The following is a 20591-nucleotide window of genomic DNA, read 5'->3' on the forward strand; positions in this document are numbered from 1 at the left end:
GGAGGCGCCAACAAACGTGTAGGTGCGGAGTGGGCACCGCAAGGGGGGTGGGTATCTGGTCACAGGCCCAAAGGAAGTAAGACTCTGCCGCAGGGCTATCTGGGAAAAAGCGTCCCAAATAGAAGGACCTAGAACAGGAAATGCCTAGTTTATCTGAGGGGCCGCAAAGAGGCCAGTGCGGCCAGAACAAAGTCAAAGGAGGAAGAGCCAGTAGGAGATAAGGACACAGAAGATCATGGAGGCGTGCATTTCCAACACGGGAGCCACTCGCCGCGGGAGGCTGTGGAGCCCAAGAAAAAGAGCTAATCCAAACTGAGATGTGCCATGAGCGTGACTTCGTGCGAATAACCCTGTAATATCTACCAGAAGTGCAAGTATTTTTGACACACCGGGTTAATTAATTCTGTTTTAATTTTTTTTTAACGTTTATTCATTTTTGACAGAGAGAGACAGAATGTGAGTGGTGGAGGGGCAGAGAGAAAGTTTAGACACAGAATCCGAAGCAGGCCCCAGGCTCGGAGCCGTCAGCCCAGAGCCTGACGCGGGACTCGAACTCACGAACGGCGAGATCATGACCCGAGCCAAAGTCAGATGTTTAACCGACTGAGCCACTCGGGCGCTCCACGGGTTAATTATTAAAATGAATTCCACCTGTTTCCTTTTCCTTTTCCAACTTAGCTACCAGAAAATGTCAAATTACACGTGTGGCTCCCGTGCATAACTCACATCATATTTCTGTTGGGCAGTGTTTATAAGCTACGGGGTCCTCTACACCACACCAACAACCACGGCTTTCGCTGAGCAAGACAAGGAGCTACTGCGCAGCTGGAGCTTGGCAGGGCATGATGTGGCTTCTGTATCATGGGATCCTTCTGCCTACTGAGGATTATATAGCCTGTAAGGGGCAAAGAAGAAACAGGTGACAAATGATGGTGGCTTGCACAACAGCGAAGACAGTAGAAGCAGTTCTCATGGGTCACATTCTGGATATATTTGCAGGTAGAGTCAACAGGAGTTGCTGATGGACTGAGCGAGAAATGTACGAGAAAGAGCTAAGTCAAGCATGACCATAGGTATTCTGCATGAGCCACTGGAAGGACGGCATTCCCACAACCAAGACGGGAAACCACAGGAAGAATATATTTGAGTGGGAAAATCAGGAGTTCAGTTTTGGACTTGTAAGCATGAAATGCCTATTAACATCCAAGTTAAAAGGTTAAGTAGGCAGGTGGATACACACACAGCTCTATACTTCAGGAGAAGGGCTGGGCTTCAGACAAATAATGGGGGGGGGGGTCACTAGCCTATAGATTTTTTAAACTTTTTATCATGGAAAATTCCAAACAACAACAACAAAAAAAAAACCCAGAAGGAACAGTACAAGGAACCCCTAGGTACACATCACCCAGATCTAGCTGTTAACAACTCATGGTCAATCTTGTCTATCTCCCAGGATTACTTTGAAGCAAATTCTAGAAATCATTCATGCAGATTGTATTTCAAGCCATGCGTTGGGAGAGGGTGACAGAGAGAAACAGAGAAGATAGAGAGGAAGGGGCACATGTTTCGAGGTCAAGAGAAGAGATGCCACAGAAGAACAGCCAATGAGACAGGCACAAAACCAGAGATTCATGGCCTGGGAGCCAAGGGAAGAAAGCGCTTCGAGGGAAAGGGTCCGACCAGATGTGCCCAACTGCCAGAGCTACTAGGACTGAGACAAAGAAGCCAGGGCTAGATTTAGAAACATGGTGGTCACGGCTGGCTTCGTCAAGACCACTTTCACCCAGAGTTGGGGGGAATCAAGAGAGGAAGTGAAGGCTGCAAGGACCAAAGACTCTCTGGGGACAGAGAAAGGGGCAGGAACAGGAAGGGTTGGAGTCAAAGAAGACAGAAAGAACAGCACATGGAAGCAATCCAGTAGAAAGGGCGCACAACTGGCAATGCCAGGGGGAGAGGGAAGCTCTGCGAGAGCAGTAATGCCCTGAATGTGTGAAGGGGTGGGGACGGAGTGTGAGCTGCCCTCCACCAGGACCAGGAATGGCTCATGCTGGAGGAAGGCAGAGAATACACTGCAGCACAACTTCCTTTAATTCTTTTTATTTTGGGGGCGTCTGGGTGGCTCAGTCGGTTGAGCATCCGACTTTGGCTCAGGTCATGATCTCACAGTTCGTGAGTTCGAGCCCTGCCTTGGGCTCTGTACGGACAGCTCCGAGCCTGGAGCCTGCTTCGGATTCTGTGTTTCCCTCTTTCTCTCTCTCTCTCTCAAAATAAACATTAAAAAAATTCTTTTTATTTTGTATTTTATAACATATATAATGTATTAGTATGGCAACGGCATACTGTATAGAAATTATAAACACACACACACAGCGATCCGTTCAAAAATTTTAACCAACATAGCCATACGATCAAAATAATTAAAGACTGCTTAATTGGAAATAATAAAAAAGTATTCTCAAACTCTAACCTATGAATCCTTCAGTGACAGGAATTATATATATCATGGTATATTTAATACACTCTGTACTATTATCTTAAGTATACGACAAAATATCTAGGAGAGGTGAAAGAATACTAGTCTTTATATCTGGGAATACATTTAATTTATTAGCGAAGATTTTTTTTTTAAAGGCTCAGATGCTAATTCGTGAACCGCAGCGTAGCTGCATCCAAACTGCAAATGGAAGAAAAAAATACAAGAATCACAGACCGTTCTCAAAATCAGAGGGTCACAGGGACCCAACACAGGTCTGATTATTATTTACACAGAGAGATGCACATAAGTTAATAGCTTTATTAGCAAGACAGACCCGAACAGTAGCATCACAGTCTGCTACTCAGGCAGCAAGGCTAGCCAGGACTCGACTGTGCAGCAAAGAAGAGAAAACTGGAAAAGTGAACCTACCTAGGCAGGTGACCTCATCAGACTGGACGAAAGTCCCCAAGCAGCCTGACCTTCACAGAGTCACAGAAAGAGCCAACCTGCTCAAAGAACGTGTTGGCACCACTTGGTGTCTGCTGAGCCCTTCGACATTTCAGAGCACCTTCCAGATGTTTCATTCGGCCTCTCTACCATCCCCCAGGGAAAGCAGCCTCTCCATTTTAACTTGCTTAGAGATAAAGACTCAAGGCCACAAGTGTTCACGGATCCACGCCAAGTCCGTCGGCGATACTCCTAGACTCCCGGTCACGTGGCTATGAAAGATGCCTCCCACAGGAAACATACCCGACTTCTTGGATAGTTCTAGAAGCACTTCTTATCAGCCACATAAGTGACCACACAAGAACACGAATACCAAGCCCTAGAACACAGCAGATCTGACAGCACACAAGTGACCTCGTGGTCACCCAACTCAGCTGGGGTGAACACGTGGGGCAAGAGACAACAGGTGGACCCAAACCGCTCTCATGTGGTTGGACTGTAAGCTCCCAGGACGCTCTCTTTCCACAGCTGCATGCTCAGAGCCCGGCAGAGCGCCTGGCACGAAGCAGGCTGTCCAGAAGCACTTACTGAAGGAGGGAATAAATGACTAGTTATATTAAACCACAAAGACAAAAAGACAAGAAGAATAATGAAGTACGCTCAGGAATCACAACACGGTTCAACAGAACTCAGGAAAGCTGTTGATGGCAGCTGAAGGGAGACAGAGCAGGGCAGCTAAATAAATCTAAAAGGCAGAACTGCAAAACATAAATTATTTTAAGCATGCCCATAATCTTTATTAACACACAACGTGAGATTAATCATCAACTAAATGAGATGTGTGGATCTTGTTTGGAACTGGATTCAAACAAAACTGTTAAAAACCTGAGACCAGCAGGGAAACGTAAACACGGGCGGGGGGTGGGGGGGGGGGAAACCAGTGATATTTCAGGGGGATACGATGACTGGGTTATGCTTTAAGAGAGCCACACTGGAGAATTTATGGATGTAACATGATGTTTGGGATCTGCTGTAAAAACAAAACAACAACAACAACAACAAAAAGATAAAGAATAGGTGGGTGGGATACAAATAAAATCAGGCTACATGTTGATTACGTGTTAAAGCTGAGTGACAGGAACGTGGGATGTTCTCACAGTAACTGTATCTTCACATACATGTGGAATTTCCATAGTAAGAATTTTAGAGGGTAACCATCATCTCAAACTACAGCTAATTTCCCCACATCTGCCCCACTGCAGAGAAATGTGGTATCATGGGGGTCGTACCCGGACACGGTCTTTTGAAGAGCCACAGAATGGGGCTGAGACGTGTCTTTTCTGTCACTGCCATCGTGTGCATCCGGGACTCACCTGCTTCAGCTCTGCTTTCTCTCACAGTTCCCACTCTCCCTCCCCAGTCTTACCCTTCCCTGCTACCCACCCCCCCCGCCCGGCCCTCTGCTTTCTCCGATGGTGTGGACTGCCGCTGTCCTGCCACCTTGTCCTAGGTCATTCTCCTCCCTTCCCATGGTCCCCTGAGGCCCAAGGATTCCCATTCCCACAGGGCGTTCCCTCTTTCTTTAACTGCACCCACACTACCGGGAGGCCCAGGAACATCCCGTCTTCCCCCAAACTGGCCATACTCGCTGCCGTGAGCTCCCCTCTTCCTCCACTTGCCTACTCAGATACCTCCTGCACACTTCCGGGACGCACCAAATCAGGACGGGTCAACCAGTTAAGCACGTGCACACCTACAAGTGTGTCAAGCACGGTACCCCACGCCAGGATGACGGCAACGAACAAGACAGATGCGGATACGCTCTCTAGAAGCCTAGATTCCAGTGCAGATCATATTGAAATGGGTTCAACGGTCCCTGTGCCTTTCAGACCAGACTGTGAATCCTTTCTTTGCCTTGGCAGCCTCTGAGCTTCATACAGTGCCCCACGCGTAACAGACCCTTAATAAATATCTGGTGAACAAATATTTCCCCAAGTCAGTGCGCCAGTGTCAATATCGGGTCAAGTCCAAGCAGGACAGGGTCACCCTAAGCTCTACAAATGAAAGGTATTTAGAGAGGGCTTTTGACGAGGACCCTTTCTTTTTTCTTTCTTGGGGGGATGAGAACAGTCAGAGAGCCAGCCTCTGGGGACAATGTGCGGAGGGAGGTGTGAAGCAAGACTCCCAGGGCCAGGCTTACCAGTACCGGCTAAAAGCAGCTCTGAGTGTGCTCAGCTTCTGGCTTGCTATTCTGGGTTGTCTGCTCCCTCCTCCCACTGCCAGCCTCCTCCCTTCCAGCTGCAATGGGAATAAACCTCAGTCACCCCCACCCCCCAACGCCGTCCCCAGGACGTGGTTTCCTCTGGCCACGAGAGTGTCTCACTTCCTATCCCAACACAGACCAGCAGTGATGCAACTGCTGTGTGGCTGTCCTGTAGTAGGGAGGGGGGAAGGGGGTGGCTTGTCCTGTTCCCAACCAAGAATTTCACCAAGACTCTGGTTTGAGGACCGGGTCAAAAGGGTGGAAACCTGGACACAAGAAGACACCGTAAGTGTTGGCCGCAAGAGCCTTGAATGCTAATTCCGGACCCAAGCCAGCGCAGATGCACACCCTACGAACCCCAAGCCAGAGGGCCTTGTTCTGACAGAGTGGATGAGTGCCAGGCTCAGGCAGACAAACTAGGCTCGGCTGCAGGCTCTCTGCAAATGCATCTCTAAGGGCCCTGGCACTAAAAGGGGCTGTGAGGCTGGAAGTCACAAATCAAAGGCATCGAGGGAAATATGAAATATGAAAATGAAAGGGATTTCCCAGATACAGGGTGGCTATCTTTGGGTTGATTCCAGTAATCTACTGTCTCAACTGCCATATCATCCTCTCATGGGATAACACAGTAAGGCCCGATGCAGAACCTTCAAGAACCATAGGACTCTGAAACGGCCACAGTTAAGCATCTCAGTGGAGATCTAAGCACTTTGTTGGTCTACGGCACAGTTTTTCGTAGAGGGCAGGACAGTGTATTTCGGGACTGCGGGTCATACGGTTTTTGTTGCACCACTCAACTATACCAACCTAGCGGGAAAGCAGCCATAGACGATACATAAACAATGGGCACGTCTGGGTTCCAATAAAACTTTATTTACAAAAGCAGGCATCTGACCTATGGGCTGTAGCCTGCCAACTGCTTGGTGACTGGGAAAACCTGCTCTTCCCGCATTTCCACATTCCCAAGAGGGATAAGGGCCACACTGCCTCTGGAGGGCGCCCACCCACTTTGGAGACAGGGGTCTACCCTAGAGAGCAGGCCTCCATTTCTGCTACTCCTTCCCACAAAGCATCAGAGAAATCTGCGCAGCTCGGTCAAAACGCCTGCCTGGCACCAGAAACCTGGGCAGAGGTGGAGAAAGCTTTGGATGTCAAATCCGAAGGCTTTGGACATGGAAGAAACCAGACCGCTCAGACTAGGCACTAAGTCCTGGAAACGGAAGTGCCTCACCCGAGACCACGTAGCTGGCAGAAGCCTCCTGACGCTCTGTGCAGTGCTCTTACTCCTCTAGAGTGATGACTGGGAAGGAACCAGAACAGTCTTGTTGGTGGAGGCTAATTAAAGACCGATGGCTCGTGGCTATAGCAGGCACAACTTGGGGCCTCTCAGCAATCTATAAGTGAATGGCACAGCAAAGGTCAAGGAGAACGAGTGGAGAAGTAAGCGTACATACCTATCTTTCCAGGACATAGCCTCCTGGACATAGTTACTAGGGAGAAGGAAACTTAAACAGAAACCTGAACTTCAAAAACGGGTGTGGTGTGATAGAAGACGTGTGTGTTCATTAGCAGAAACAGGTCCAGCAGTCTGGGCGGGCGCTGGGATCATAAACAGGTACAAGATATACAGCCTCGCCCAATTCTAGGCTGATGCCCAGGGCCCTGGGCTCACTCTCCCTGCATACGTTCTCAGCGACCTACACCTTCGAGGCTTGGTAATGCAATTTCCTATAAGTTCTCTTCCCAGAATTGGCTTCCACTGCAAACTCTATTTGCCTGACCCTAAACATTTCAATTTGGACGGCCGTGGTCTTGAAGGCAGGTCGCCTAACATCAGATCAAACACGATGTTCCTGTAAAGAAGTCTGAATCCGGGTTTTTCTGTCAATCGCTAAGGCTCAAAATTTTAGCACCTTCTCTTCCCCACGACCTAGCCGCAAGCCAAAGTGGCTCTCTGAAAGACTCTTCCCTCTGCATTCCCTCAGGCTCCACCCTAATCCATCACTTCCAGTCTGGAACACCACCAGTCTCCTCGCCTGGAGTCCCAGATTCCAGGCTTGTAACAAAGCCAGGCTGATCTTCCCCTATATACCCACCTTCCTCCTATCCACTGCAATTTCTCCAAGGTCAAGGGCCAGTCCTGTCTTCCCAGCTCCCAGAACCTTACCGAACGTGGTAGGAAGCCAGTCCCTGCTAAATGAATGAACCCTGGTTTTCATCGGGAGCTGAGACCCCCAAAAAGACCTTGAGGCCCTTCTATTCCCTATTTATGGGAAGCCTAGGCTGCTAGGCTCTGCGGGCCCTCACCCACTATTCCCACCCCCAGGTCCTACCACCCCAGAAACAAGCGCCATCTAGCTGATCAGTGCCCGACCCTCCTCGTGCGCCCGTCATTCCTGCATCCACGTCTCTGCCCACGCTCTGCCCGCCCTGCCCTGCAATGACGTCCGTGCCCTTCCCCCTCCTTCCACTCCAACTCCTGCGCAACTGCCGAGCTCTGGGGGAGATAAGGGATGCTGGAACAGGGGCAAGATGATTAAAACACTGGGGAATGGGGGGCCTGATGGGGATACACTGGGGTCTCTGATCCCTGGAGCCATCAACCTCCCAATGGGTCGCAGGCGATTAGAGAAGGAAGAGGCGGGAGGAGGAGCTAGATTTTTCCACTGAACGAAAGGCATGATTTTCATCACTGCTTCTGTTGCCCTGGTAACCAGGGACAGCCCAGTGGAGAGTACAGTAAAAGAACACCATGTTTATCTTTGCTGTCTGATCCACTTCCCCGTACACCCTTCCCTGACCATCCCCCAGCTCCTAGGCCTGCTCCAAATTTCTCCTAAGGCCACTACCATCCTTCTAATCACTTCTGCTCATAAACCCCAAAGCAGAGTTAATCTCTGCCTCTCTCTCTCCAACCCTATGTACCGCGTATTCTTCTGTCACATCCCAGGGGTCATCTCACCACACCCCTCGGCCATGCCAGGGGGCCCCAAGAACCGATGCTGACCTCAAAACGCAAGAAGGGCATCCACTCCACCAGACAGTTCTCTGGACAAGGGGGACTAGAGAAGCAGGAAGGTGAGGAGGCCGCCCAGCCAACTCCTCTGAGCCCCAGAGGAAGCTGGTGTGGATGGGTCCGGTTCTCCCATCCCTCCCTCCTACGCCGGGGATCCGGAGGAGGAGCCAAGTTGAGGAGAAGGTCCACCCCAAAGCTTCCACAGATCCTGCCTCCCACAGGGACACAGTGTCGGCGTGACCCGAGAGCGGAGACACAGCGCTTGCCCTGGGAGATTATATAAGCGTTATATAACATGGTGGCACCAATGAGCACATAGCCACAGTTGTTGAGTGCCAGGGACAGGCCAGGGGTGGAACCAAACCCAAGGGGCTGGAGGTAAAGGCTTTCACCACCAATGCCAAAGCTGGCTGCCCCGGCCCTGTCTATACCCGCTCCTTCCACCCCAGAGGACACAGAGAGAGACTTGCCTGGCTCTGCATTCTTCTTCCCACGCTGGGCAGCAGGGAGGGGCTGCAGCACCATCATCACTCACCCTGGCCCAGGGCAGCCTCCGTCCGTGTGGCCCAAGGTGCCGGGCCGTCCTTCCCACACGGGAGCAGCAAGGGGGCTGTGGTCCCCGGAGGGGCAGGGGGGCGCGTGAGCCAGCAGCCCCCTCCTCTCTGTCCTTGCACCAGAACGTGTTTGTTTGGGGAACAAGTGCTGCAGCAGCTCCAGGATTGGCTGGGCCAGCCGTCCCTCTGCTCTGTCATTTGCAGTTCCTCTAAAAAAAAAAAAAAAACAAAAAAAAAAACCCAAAAAACAAAAAACCCCCCAAAAACAAAACAAAAAAAAAAAACAAAAACAAAAACAAAACAAAATAAACCGAGAGGGAAAGAAAAAAGAAATAAGCACATGTGGCAAACGCCGAATCCGGAATTTTGGTCTGTGGCTCTGAACAAAGCTGGAGGGGGGGGGGGGGGGAGTCCTAAGGACATTACCCTGTTTCCCTACAGACCCCACCTCCCACCACTTATGAACACGGGCTGAAGGTCTGGAGACTTCCCCTCACCTCCCGCCCCCCAAAACCCCTATCTCTGGAGCTGACTCAGTTGCTGCAGCTCCTTCAACCGAGGGCTTTCTCACCAAACCCCCCACCACCCTGGCCTCTGCAGAGTGCTCGGGAGTATGCGGCTCCCGGATATGCACGCGGGAGCCAGGCGGCGGCTGGGGGCAGTTCGGGGCAGTTCGGGGCCAGGTGTTCGTCAAACTCCTCCACCCTCACCACCTCACCCACTTTATTAATTTGGGGGGTGGGGGTGGGGGGGCTGATCGGAGCCAGAGCCCAGTGGCACCTCCGGCAGCCTGCCCTCTCTCCCGAGCCATGCCTCTGGCCTTCCCGCCGCCTCCTCCACACGCACCTCCGCGCCCCCTGAGGAAGGGGGGAGAAAGAAATACGCATTAATATCACGAGCCTCGGCGCACCAGCCCTCGCCCCCTCAACCACCTGTCTCTGCGCTCTCCCTCCCCCACTGCCTTCCTCAACTCCGGGCGCCCCCTCTGCAGCAAAGGGGCACCACGCCCACTGCGGAGCGGAGAAACGCAAGGTGGGAGTGGGCAGGGGCTGCCGCGCCGGGGCCAGGGGGCTGCTCCGCCACCTCCCCCGCCCAGCCAGCCCTGGCCCCAGAGCCCGGGGGCCGACCGGGGCTGCTCGGGCCGCGATCCGCTCCTACCCACGCGGCCAGGGCAGCAGCACCCGGAGGCCGCGCCGCAGCGGGGGTGGGGCGCGAGCCGAGCACGGCCAGCCCACCCCCCCCTCGCCCAGCATCGCCCCCGGGGACCCCCTCCCTGCCCCGGGGCCCTCGGACAGCGTCCGCAGGCCTGGCGCGCTGTGACTCCCCCCCCCCCCCCACCTCCTCCACTCCCCGACACCCCTGACGGGGTCCCGCTCTCACCTCCGGCCGGCCTCCTCCCTCCCGGGGGACCGCTCAGTCCACCTCGCAGCCCCCGAGCGCCCGGCGGGAGGCGCGCGATGCGCAGCCGCTGCGGACCCCGGCTCCGCCGCGGCCGCTTCCCGGGAGTGTGAGCTCAGCCCGCCCGCGCGCCCGCGCTTCCCACGCTCGGTGCCCGGCGCCGCGCCACCCAGCGGCCGCGGCGGGCACGGCACGCTCGCGTCCGGGAAAATCTGCCGCAGCCCTGCCGACGGGTTGGGAAATTCCCAGAATTTGACCGAAGCCTTGCTGTGGGGCGGTGGGGGGGGGGACCTGCCGGGCCCACTGACTGTCTCCAGATTTAGGGCGGAACGACTCCCCTCCCACCCTCTCTCCAAAGGCGATTCAGAGTTTTTGCATGATTCCCGAATTCTTCCTCCCCTGCTCCTCGGTCCTTGCCTCCTTTATTTCTCCTAGGGCAGTGGAGACCCTGGTGCCAGTGGTGACTGCTCTTGTAAAATGGGGGTGGGAAAACCGGGGGGTGGCAAAGGGCAGGAAGCTCGTGAGGCTAGCATTCCAAGGCCTCCTTGGGCCTATAGAGAGATCCCAGGTATGCACCGGTCATTCCCAACCGTGCTTGTTTCACACACACACACACACACACACACACACACACGCCTCCAGCCCACCTGTGAATTCTAATTCGGGAGAATTAGAGTGCTGTTTTCTAAACTTTTCTCAGATCCAGCCCCTTCCGAGAATTGGAGGAGAGGTGTGGGCCCTCTCTCCAGAATAGTCCATGTGCATACATACGCAATTTTGGATAGTCAGGGCATTCGCAGACTTCTCAAAACGCCCTGAGCATCAGTTTAAGAACCGTCTCTGCAGATACCCTAAGACAGCAGGATTCCCAGCTGGTGATTACCTGTACCCGCTGCCATCTTTGACCATGCTGTTTCCTCCTTTAGAATATCTCCTTTGCCCCCCAATCTCACATTTCTGCCTATAGAAATTCCATCTTTCCTTTAAGACCAACTCGGATACCTTTTCCCCTGATTTCCCCCATTCAGAAGGAATGGCTTTCTGGGAGCATGTTCTTTATGACATTTATGGCCATTAATACTATCCACACGGATGGATCTGTAGTTATTTTCGTAGTTAGTTGTCTTCTTGGTCCTTCTAGGTAGTAAACTCTTTTAAGATCAGTTTCCCCCTTGGCAACTACTAATATGCCTTATACGGTCTGCCCTTGACAAACAGCTCTTAAAAAACAAAGAAAAGGAAGTTGGGTTGAAGGACTAGAAGGCCCACAGGAAACCCAGGGAGATGAATCCTGTTACTCCAGAGGAACTGGATGCCATTCCACCTCCTGAGGCTGCACCATCAGCATATACCATGTGCACACCTCAGTGCCTGGCCAATGGAATTCTCAAGTTGGCAGGATCTTTTCACCCATTCCTCATCCTCTGGACAAGACAGCCATAATTTAGAAGTTCTTGGCAAAGTTGGGATACAAGTTCATGCAGAATATACCTGATAGAAAGCAGATATTCTGCCCCTAATGTCCCCTTTTCCAACAAGGACACCACCATTCACCAGTCACACAAGCTAATGCCATCCTTGACTCTTTCCTCTCACTTGCCTCTCTCCATGCACATTCCCCATCAATCACCACTTCTTGGTTTTGATTGCTAAATCTATTTCAAAGATTGCCCTTCTCTTGCCTGGGTGGCTCAGTCGGTTAAGCGGCCGACTTCGGCTCAGGTCACGATCTTGCGGTCCGTGAGTTCGAGCCCTGCGTCGGGCTCTGTGCTGACAGCTCAGAGCCTGGAGCCTGTTTCAGATTCTGTGTCTCCCTCTCTCTGACCCTCCCCCGTTCATGCTCTGTCTCTCTCTGTCTCAAAAATAAATAAACGTTAAAAAAAAAAAAAGAATTTAAAAAAAAAAAAGATTGCCCTTCTCTCCATCCTATGATCCCATCTGGAGCTCAGACCAGCATTATTTCTTGCCTGAATTTCTGCATGTGTCCCCATCTAGCTGGTCTACCTGCCTCCAGGCTTGCCCAGCTCAGATCTAGCGTCCACATCCCAGCGAGAAAAATCTTCCTAGGTTCCCAATCGTTTCCCTGCTTAAAGCCTTAGGTAGCTCCACATTATCCTAAGGATAAAGTCCAAACTCCTCTACTCGCTTGCTAAGCATTCAAAATCTGGACTCAGCTGACTTTCCAGTCTCTCTCTCATCACTTTCCCTCTTACCTTTTATGCTTCAGTAGTCCCAAACACCATGCCCTTTCCCACCTTGAGCTGAGAATGCCCTTCCCTGGCTTTTTATGAAGCTATGCCCTACTCACTCTTCAGAGTTCCTTAAGGTCTCCTCCTATATCACCTGTCCTCGCTCTCCTTCTCACACAGTATTGTTCCTCACACATATGAGGTCTGCCTTCTCTGCCGCACTAGGAGCTCTGCAAAGTGTCCTCGCTACCTGACTCTATGTAGAAAGGCAACACATATTTATTGAATGAATGAAAGCCTTGAACATGACACATACCCCAGAGGAGAGACTCTAGGGCAAATGCCGTGGTGCTGCGTGGTCTGAAAGTCAGACGTGGTAGGGCCAGGCATTCTGCTTTTGAATAATAGCACCGCTCACTGTTTTCAAGTGAATTTCAATCCTTCTGTGTCTTTGATTTCCTCAACTGAAAACTAGGGATAATAATCCTGAGGGTGTTGAGGATCTAAAGGTTGGCAGGGATATATATGAAAGCACTCTGTAATTGTGAAGTTCTCTCTGTATATATAATAGTAGTGTTGTATTACTGCACTGGATCCTCGCAATAACATTTGGGGGTAGGCAGCTGACATTTCCTATTTTGCATATGAGGAAACTGAAGGTGGGTAATGTAAAGCAATTTGCCTAAGGTCACCTAGCTAGTTGTCAGGGAATAGAGGCTGGTCACTGGCTCCTAAGCCCAGGCTCTCTCCACACATCCATCACCACTGCCCCTCCCTCTCACCCACAAAGCAGAAAGCACTGTTGGGACACAGACCTATTAACATCCTGAGGATCAGGCAGGACAGTGTCACCGCTTACCGTTTCTGAAAGGGTTTCTTAGGGAGGGTTGCCGGTAGAAAGTGAGCTATACGACAAGTATTAGGGCAGGAAGGAGTGGGGGTAGGGAGCAATTGACCTTGAGGCTGACCCCGTACTCTCCATCTCTGGCCCTTCTGCCACTCTAGAGGGTTGTCCCAATTGACAGCCCCCCTTTACCACGTAGTTGGACCCCTGAGAGTTCTGAGGTCCCCCCAAAGCTGGAAACCTTCCATCACCTCCATGTTTCCGATTCTGTCTGCGGTGCAAATATTTACTGAAGTCTCGCTAAGTGCTTTGTCACTGCCTCGGGAAGACTGGCTGCGTGACTTAACCTCTCCGAGCCACAGTTTCCCCGCTCTGCAAAATGGGATTGGTAATAGCCTGTCACACGGCTTTTGTAAGGATGAAACAAGATAACCTAGCAGCTGCCGGTGGGCTGTTGCCAGTGGAGACACCTGCCTCCAACACCCCGCTCTGTGTCTGCTATTTTTCATTTGAGTGCATGGGGATGTCAGTTTGGTAACCAGGGGAGGGCGGAGGGAAGCAGAGACGCTGGAAAAGAGAGGGGAGCAGTATGAAGGCCACAGTCCTCCCCACTGCGCCCCTCCTGGGGACACGGAGAGAGCTGTGAGGCTCAGAGCCTGTATGAACTGTTGAAGAAGACCTTGTCAGTCCCTAGGCCCTTTGAGTCAGTGATGGATGAGAGGCTTCTTCAGGCTCTGGGTGGCAGGGGGCACAGACCACTGAGAGTCAGAACAGGAGAGGAAGAGCCGAACAACCGTCTTTTGGTGACCACAGCTGTGAGGGCTCCAATGAGGCTTCTTTCTGAGAACTCCTAGAAATAACTGTAGGGCATTCTAAGAACGTCAATGAAATCAGCAAACAAGATGTTGCAAGCATAAAGCACAGAAGGGGTGTGCCTGGCACATAGTAGGCACTCAACATGTGTTAGTTCCCCAAGATGAGTACACTTGAGCATCAGGGGATAGAGGGCCTTGCTCCTGAGCCTCCGATAACGCTGCCTTTGCGCTAAGCAAGTGTGTTTCTCACTGTGTCCAGTGCCCCAGGGAACACCCAGTGGAGCTGCCCTTCACAGATCCCCTTGTGTGGTTATGGTGGTTTTTCTCTTTAAAGATTAAATCGTTTCTTCCCTTTCTGCTCAACAAAGACAACAGCCCTTTGGTTTTTGATAAACGTTCCTTTCTTACTAGCAGGTGGATTTGCCCCGGGCACTAAGCTGTGCTTTTAAAACACAGACTTGCCCAGCTGTTTGAATCTGCTACTTCCGTCTTTCTTACTTCTCTTATCTCCTGCCCCTGGGGCTGAGTTTTCTTTGCCTTGGCAGGCTGATAACGTGTGGAAGGGCGAGAACAGTTCTAATTAATAGACTAATTAGCGGTACAAGCCTTTAATAGCTGATTATAGGCGAGTCATTCCCCACCCCCCCAAGTGATTGATTTATTTATTGCTGTTGTGCTGCATTATGGCAAAATAGTCTGCTCCTAATTATCTATTGGTTGCTTTAATGGGTCTTTTCCTTCTCTTTCTTTTCCTCCTTCCCTTTGCTAACGGTGGGAACAACGCAGAGCTGATGAGCAGCTCCGAACCCACGAAAAGTGTGAGGATCCTGATGTCACCCCCATCTGGAGAGCTGAGAGCTAGAAAGGGAGTAGAAGGGGTGAGGAGAAGGAGGCAAGAAAATCCTGCCAGTACTTGTAGGCTTATCTCCCCAGGACCCTTACCTCGTGATCTCCACCCGCCCCCTTCCGTAGGCCATAACTCACCCAGGTCGACTGCATTTAAAAACAGCTTGGAGGGGCGCCTGGGTGGTTCAGTGGGTGAAGCGTCTGACTCTTGGTTTCGACTCAGGTCATCTTCTCACGGTTCGTGGCATTGAGCCCCGCGTCAGGCTCTGTGCTGACAGTCCGGGACACTGCTTGGGATTCTCTTTCTGCCCCTCCTTTGCACTCTCTCTCTCTCTCTCTCTCTCTCAAAATAAATAAATAAACATTAAAAAGAAACAGCGTAGAGCTTAAAATAGTCCACTGAAATCGGGCTGCCTGGGTTCAAGCCTTGGCTCTGCGCCTCCCCCCACACACACACTGGCTAGCTATGTGATCTGAGCAAGCCACTTAACTTTACTGTGCCTCAGTGTGTCATTTGTAAAGTGGGAGCGTTCTTCCCTAGGGCTGTCGTGCGGAACACATGACACGCGCCAGGTAAGGCCTATGGCACAGCGCATGGCGCATAGTGAGCCTTGCATAACATTAGCTGTGATCATCGCTGCTACCTGAGATGATTTAACTTACCTGATGTACAGAAGGAATTTGATAAATGTTTGCAGAATGAATGAATGACTAGATCGTAATTTTCAAGTAGATTGTGAGCCCTTGAAGTTCAAAGGGGTGAAGAAAGAAGGAAATTGCTCACTAAATCATAACAAGAAGCTACCTGTAGTTCAGTGCTTATCACAAGCTGGGCTCTGAGCTAATTATGCTTTATGGACCTTCTCTCATTTGATCCTTATGTATTCTGATTTTTACCAGCCTTCTTGGATCATGTATTTTTTGACGTAGCCCAGTCCCCATACCCAATTTTGTGGAATGTCTGTGTTCTGCCCCCAAATTTCCAAGGGTTCTTGAGAGATGGGCTGAGATTTTCATGGTCACTTTTCCTTATGAATTCCTGTTCTGGCTGAATTCAACCTCTTGTATCTGCCTCCTGCCAATGTCTTTCGCTTGACGCATCACTCTCACTCATAGCAAGCTGAGCTCCTTCCTTCCTTCTATCCCCGAAACCCTTAGAACATAGGGCCATTTTGTGTGGAAGACTTCTACCGGAGGTCGGAAGCAAGACATGATGGTTGTAACACCACTTAGAACAAGCAAGAGCTGGAAATCTCCACACCAACGCTCCCCATCTCCCCCACATGGTGCCCTCCCACCTGGCTGCCATTTTCCCCTTCTCTTTCTTTCTCTCTACTGTTCCCCACCTCTCCCTAGAAACACAAGTTTCTTACTACTTTATTACACAAATAAATTCAGCTCTCTGCTTCTCTCTGTTTTTAAGTAGGCTTCACGCTCAGCATGGACCCCAATGTGGGACTTGAACTCATGACCCTGAGACCAAGACCTGAGATCAAGACCTGAGCTGACTTGAAGAATCAAACACTTAACCAACTGAGCCACCCAGGTGTCCTGTAATTTATCTCTCTTGAGCAAATCTCTGCATTCTGGGCTATTCTCAATCGGGGTTGGAGAAGGAACTGTGGAGATGGGTGAACATGAGGGAGCTTAGCTGCTTTTCTTGGCCACACAGGTTTACCAAAGCATTTCCCTCAACAAATGACCCAAGCACCTCTGAGGTGGTTCCTGCCCCACACTAGAACGAGGAAGTTGGGCGGTCATATTTTTACAGACAATTTTTTTCTCCCTACTATACTTAGGGGAATGCTATGAGGTAAATATTATCATCCCTCTTTTTTTTTTCTCCCAGATGAGAAACCTGGAAATAATAAAAGTTAAAAGTGAAACCCACTTGCAATCACACAGATACTGGAATCCCAGTGGAGCCTGCCTGAGTCCAAAGCCAGGGAGACTGACCGAGACACCACACGGTCACTTAATAAAGCTCGAGCAGGTCTGAGGTGGGTTCTTCTCACAAGGCAAACCTTGTTCAGGAAACCTTTCAGTGGCGGAGGTGGTATGGGTCACAGGAAAGTGAACTGATTGACTGAAGGTCAAAGACATTAGAACAGAGCTGGGGCTAGAAATAGCTACATATCTATAGCTTCATGTGTGAGACCTGGGAGTTATTGCTATTAATCACTGCTGAGTGATTACTCTGATTGCTTCATTCGTTGATGCTGTGCTTTATTCAACCTTGGGTAGGGGCCCCCTCCCTGGGAAGATAAGGCAGACTTTCTTCTGCTTGTGGAGTGCCGACTTCAGATATAAAACATCACATGGGTAGCCCATCCGTATCTCAGAAGGCTGGCCCGGTAGCTGAGGCTCTTTCAAAGAACTCAAAAGAGTAATGATGGAATGAATGGAAGAATGGCTTTTCACTCATTTTAATTTGTCAGTTCTTTTCTCAAGGATTTACCTAAGGCAGGAAGGCTGATTTAGGCAGAACTAGAAGGAGCCTCTGTCCCAGCTGGGCAGCCATCTGGGGGCACCGAAATTATAAAGGATGTAAGAACACAACCACCAATGGAATGAGGTTACCAAAATGGAGTTTAGCAGAACTCTTTCCAGAGACAGTAATGAATATAGTTACACAGAATTCTTGAATAGTTCCCTTGTGTAGGGGTGGGGGGACAGATTTTTACCACATAGCAGCAGCGTGACATTGGCTTTCTCATCCCTGAAATGGGGATTATGATACTTGTCACTAGGGTCCCCCCCCCCCAATTAAACGTGACAATGGAAAGATCATAGCGTTTATTATTATTTACTCTGTAGTCTACTATCATCTGGTTTCTGCCCTCCTACACCCTACTGATTGCTTTCACCAAGATTGCCAACCACCCCTTTGCTGAAAAGTCCATTTCTCTTCCACTTGGTGGCATTTGGATACTGTATCCCAGACCTTCCTCCGTGTAAGATTCTCTTCCCTGGCTTCGTGTTATCCTAGTCTCAAAGTTTTCGTATCTCTTTGACCACTCTTCTAAGTTTCCGCTGAGACCTCAGTGCTGGCTGTCAGTTGTTGCATAACAAATCACCCCCAATTTAGCCGCTCAAAATAGCACTGATTATCTCATGTAGTTTCTTAGGGGCGGGAGTTTGGGAGCAGTTTAGTCGTATGGAACTACTTAGTTGGGTTGTTCTGGTTCAGGGTTTCTCAAGAGACTTCAGTCTCATTCATTCATTCATTCATTCATTCATTCATTCATTCGTGAATATTTTCTTCCAAGCTCTTCCCAGCTCCACATGGCTGTTGGCAGGTGGTTTCAGTTCTTTGCCACTTCTTTGTGGACTTCTGCACAGCACTGCTCGTGACATGACAGATGGCCTCCTCCAAAGCAAGCGATTCAAGAAGAATGAGCCCGAATGAAAGCCACAGTGTCTTTTAGAACCTAATATCAGGAGTGACACACCATCATTTCTGACTGTGTCACACAGACCAATGGTGGTACAAATATGAGGAGGCCATCCTGGGGGGCATCATGGAGGCTGTCTACAACACCATTCTCCTTTGCAGACCCTTAAACATTAGCGTTCCCTTGGGGTTCTGTCCTCACACTTCTTTCCCTTCTATTTCCCCACCCCACACACCCTAGATACTATACTGCTCTCAGAAACCTTCAATTACTGTCCAGATTCCAAATCATGCAGGTCTGCATCTCTAGAACCGTTGCCTCTCGGAAACTTAAGCTTGTACCCTGCCCGTTGGGTCCCCAAGGCACCTTGAAGCGCACGCATTCCACACTGGATTCATCCTGACCTTCCACAGTCCTGTGTGTTCTCTGTGCTTCCATCTCAAGAATGACAACCACTGAGGCGCCTGGATGGCTCAGTCGGTTAAACATCTGACTCTTGATTTCAGCTCAGGCCACGATCTCATGGTTCGTGGGTTCGAGTCCCACATCAGGCTCTGCGATGACAACATGGAGCCTGCGTGGGATTCTCTCTCTCCGTCTCTCTCTGCCCCTCCCCTACACATGCTCTCTCTCTCCCTCTCTCTCTCAAAATAATTAAATAAACTTAAAAAAAAAAAAAGAATGACAACCTTGTCCACTCCATTGTCAATCAAGAAACCAGAAAATCATTCTTGCCTGCTCTTTTCCCCTTGTTCTCACATCCAATCAATGCATTAAGGGCTTTTTTTTTTTTTTTTTCATTTTCCCCCATATCTTCATTTTGGACAATTTCAAACATACAGAAAGATTAAAAAAAAGTAAAATGATTGGGGCGCCTGGGTGGCTCAGTCAGTTAAGCGTCCGACTTCAGCTCAGGTCACGATCTCACGGTCCATGAGTTCGAGCCCCCCGTCGGGCTCTGGGCTGATGGCTCAGAGCCTGGAGCCTGCTTCCGATTCTGTGTCTCCCTCTCTCTCTGCCCCTCCCCCGTTCATGCTCTGTCTCTCTCTGTCTCAAAAATAAATAAACGTTAAAAAAAATTTAAAAAAAAATTAAAATGATCCCTTATTTACTAGATCACTTTGAGAGTCACAGTGACTCACATTTTATAACGCATTTGCCTTCTCTCCCCACCTCCCTTCGCCATCTACATATATTTTTCATAATAATACTAACATGCCACTTGCCTTTCCTCCCCAGGCTCTCACAAATATGCATTGTGTGTATGTGTGCGATGTTTCCATGTGGATATACGGGACTTAAAAGTTGATTGTGGCTAATAGGACACTTCATCCTTAAATACTTCTGCAGGCATCTCCTAAGAATAAGGATACTCTCCTGTATGACCCACAGTGTCGTCACTACACCCGAGAACCGATACCAGTTGATTTTGTCTTTCCAGTATATTTCTCCAGACCCCAAGCTTCCTTTATCCTCAGCAGTGAAATCATCTCCTAGCTGCTTCCTCCTTCAACCCACACGCCACACTGCTGCCAAAGCGAACTTTCTAAAATGCAAATCTGCTGCTGCTGCCGCTGCCCTACCTGGGACCTTTCGATGGCTCCACATTACCTTGGCAATAAAGAATAAACTTCACATGGCACAGAAAGCTTTCATTGCCCAGGTTCAGCTAGAGCAGCACTACCAGGTGGAAACCTACTATGAGCTACACGTGTAGCTTTAAATGGATAGTAGCCACATTAAAAAAAAAAAATAAAACAAACGGGGGCACCTGGGTGGCTCCGTCAGTTAAGCATCCAACCCTTGGTTTCAGCTCGGGTCATGATCTCACGGTTCTCAGGTTCAAGCCCCGTGTCGGGATCTGCACTGACAGTGCAGAGCCTGCCTAAGATTCTTTCTCACTCTCTTTGTCCCTCCCCCACCCCCAGTCTCTCTCTCTCTCTCTCTCTCTCTCTCAAAATAAATAAATAAATAAATAAATACATAAATAAAATTTTAAAGTAAAAGTAGCAAACAAACCCCTAAAAGAGCAACAACAGCAGCAAAAAACCCTAAAACACACAAATGAAATCAACCTTGCCAGTACATTTTACTTAACCCACTGTATTCAAAACAATTGCCAGAGCAACACAAACCCAATGTAAACAAATTATTAATGAGAGGCCCCTCGCCTTCACTTTTCTTCAAAAGTCTTCAAAATCTGGCTGGTGTTTCATACGTACGGCACGTCTCACTTCACATGCTAACTTTTCGAGGGTTAAAGTGAAATGTATTCTTACCAAAACAGTAAGATTATATTTAACAAAAAATTATACTGTTTCAGTTTTAAAATTTGAATTCATTAAAGT

General features: G+C 49.9%; 1 protein-coding gene across 1 annotated transcript; it reads right to left on the reverse strand.

Moving 5' to 3' along the window:
• Positions 1-6039: 6039 nt before the first annotated feature.
• Positions 6040-11063, reverse strand: LOC109250399 (collagen alpha-1(I) chain-like). Its single transcript, XM_053909488.1, has 7 exons — positions 11038-11063; positions 10137-10421; positions 8738-8965; positions 7283-7379; positions 6705-6785; positions 6418-6580; positions 6040-6308 (listed from the first exon to the last, which is right to left on the reverse strand). Exons 1-6 carry the CDS (start codon positions 11061-11063, stop codon positions 6467-6469), a joined length of 831 nt encoding a protein of 276 aa, XP_053765463.1. The 3' UTR covers positions 6040-6308; positions 6418-6466.
• Positions 11064-20591: the final 9528 nt, after the last annotated feature.

Source organism: Panthera pardus, unplaced genomic scaffold (genome assembly GCF_024362965.1).
Source record: "Panthera pardus isolate Hobbes unplaced genomic scaffold, ASM2436296v1 HiC_scaffold_21, whole genome shotgun sequence".
Taxonomy (NCBI): domain Eukaryota; kingdom Metazoa; phylum Chordata; class Mammalia; order Carnivora; family Felidae; genus Panthera; species Panthera pardus.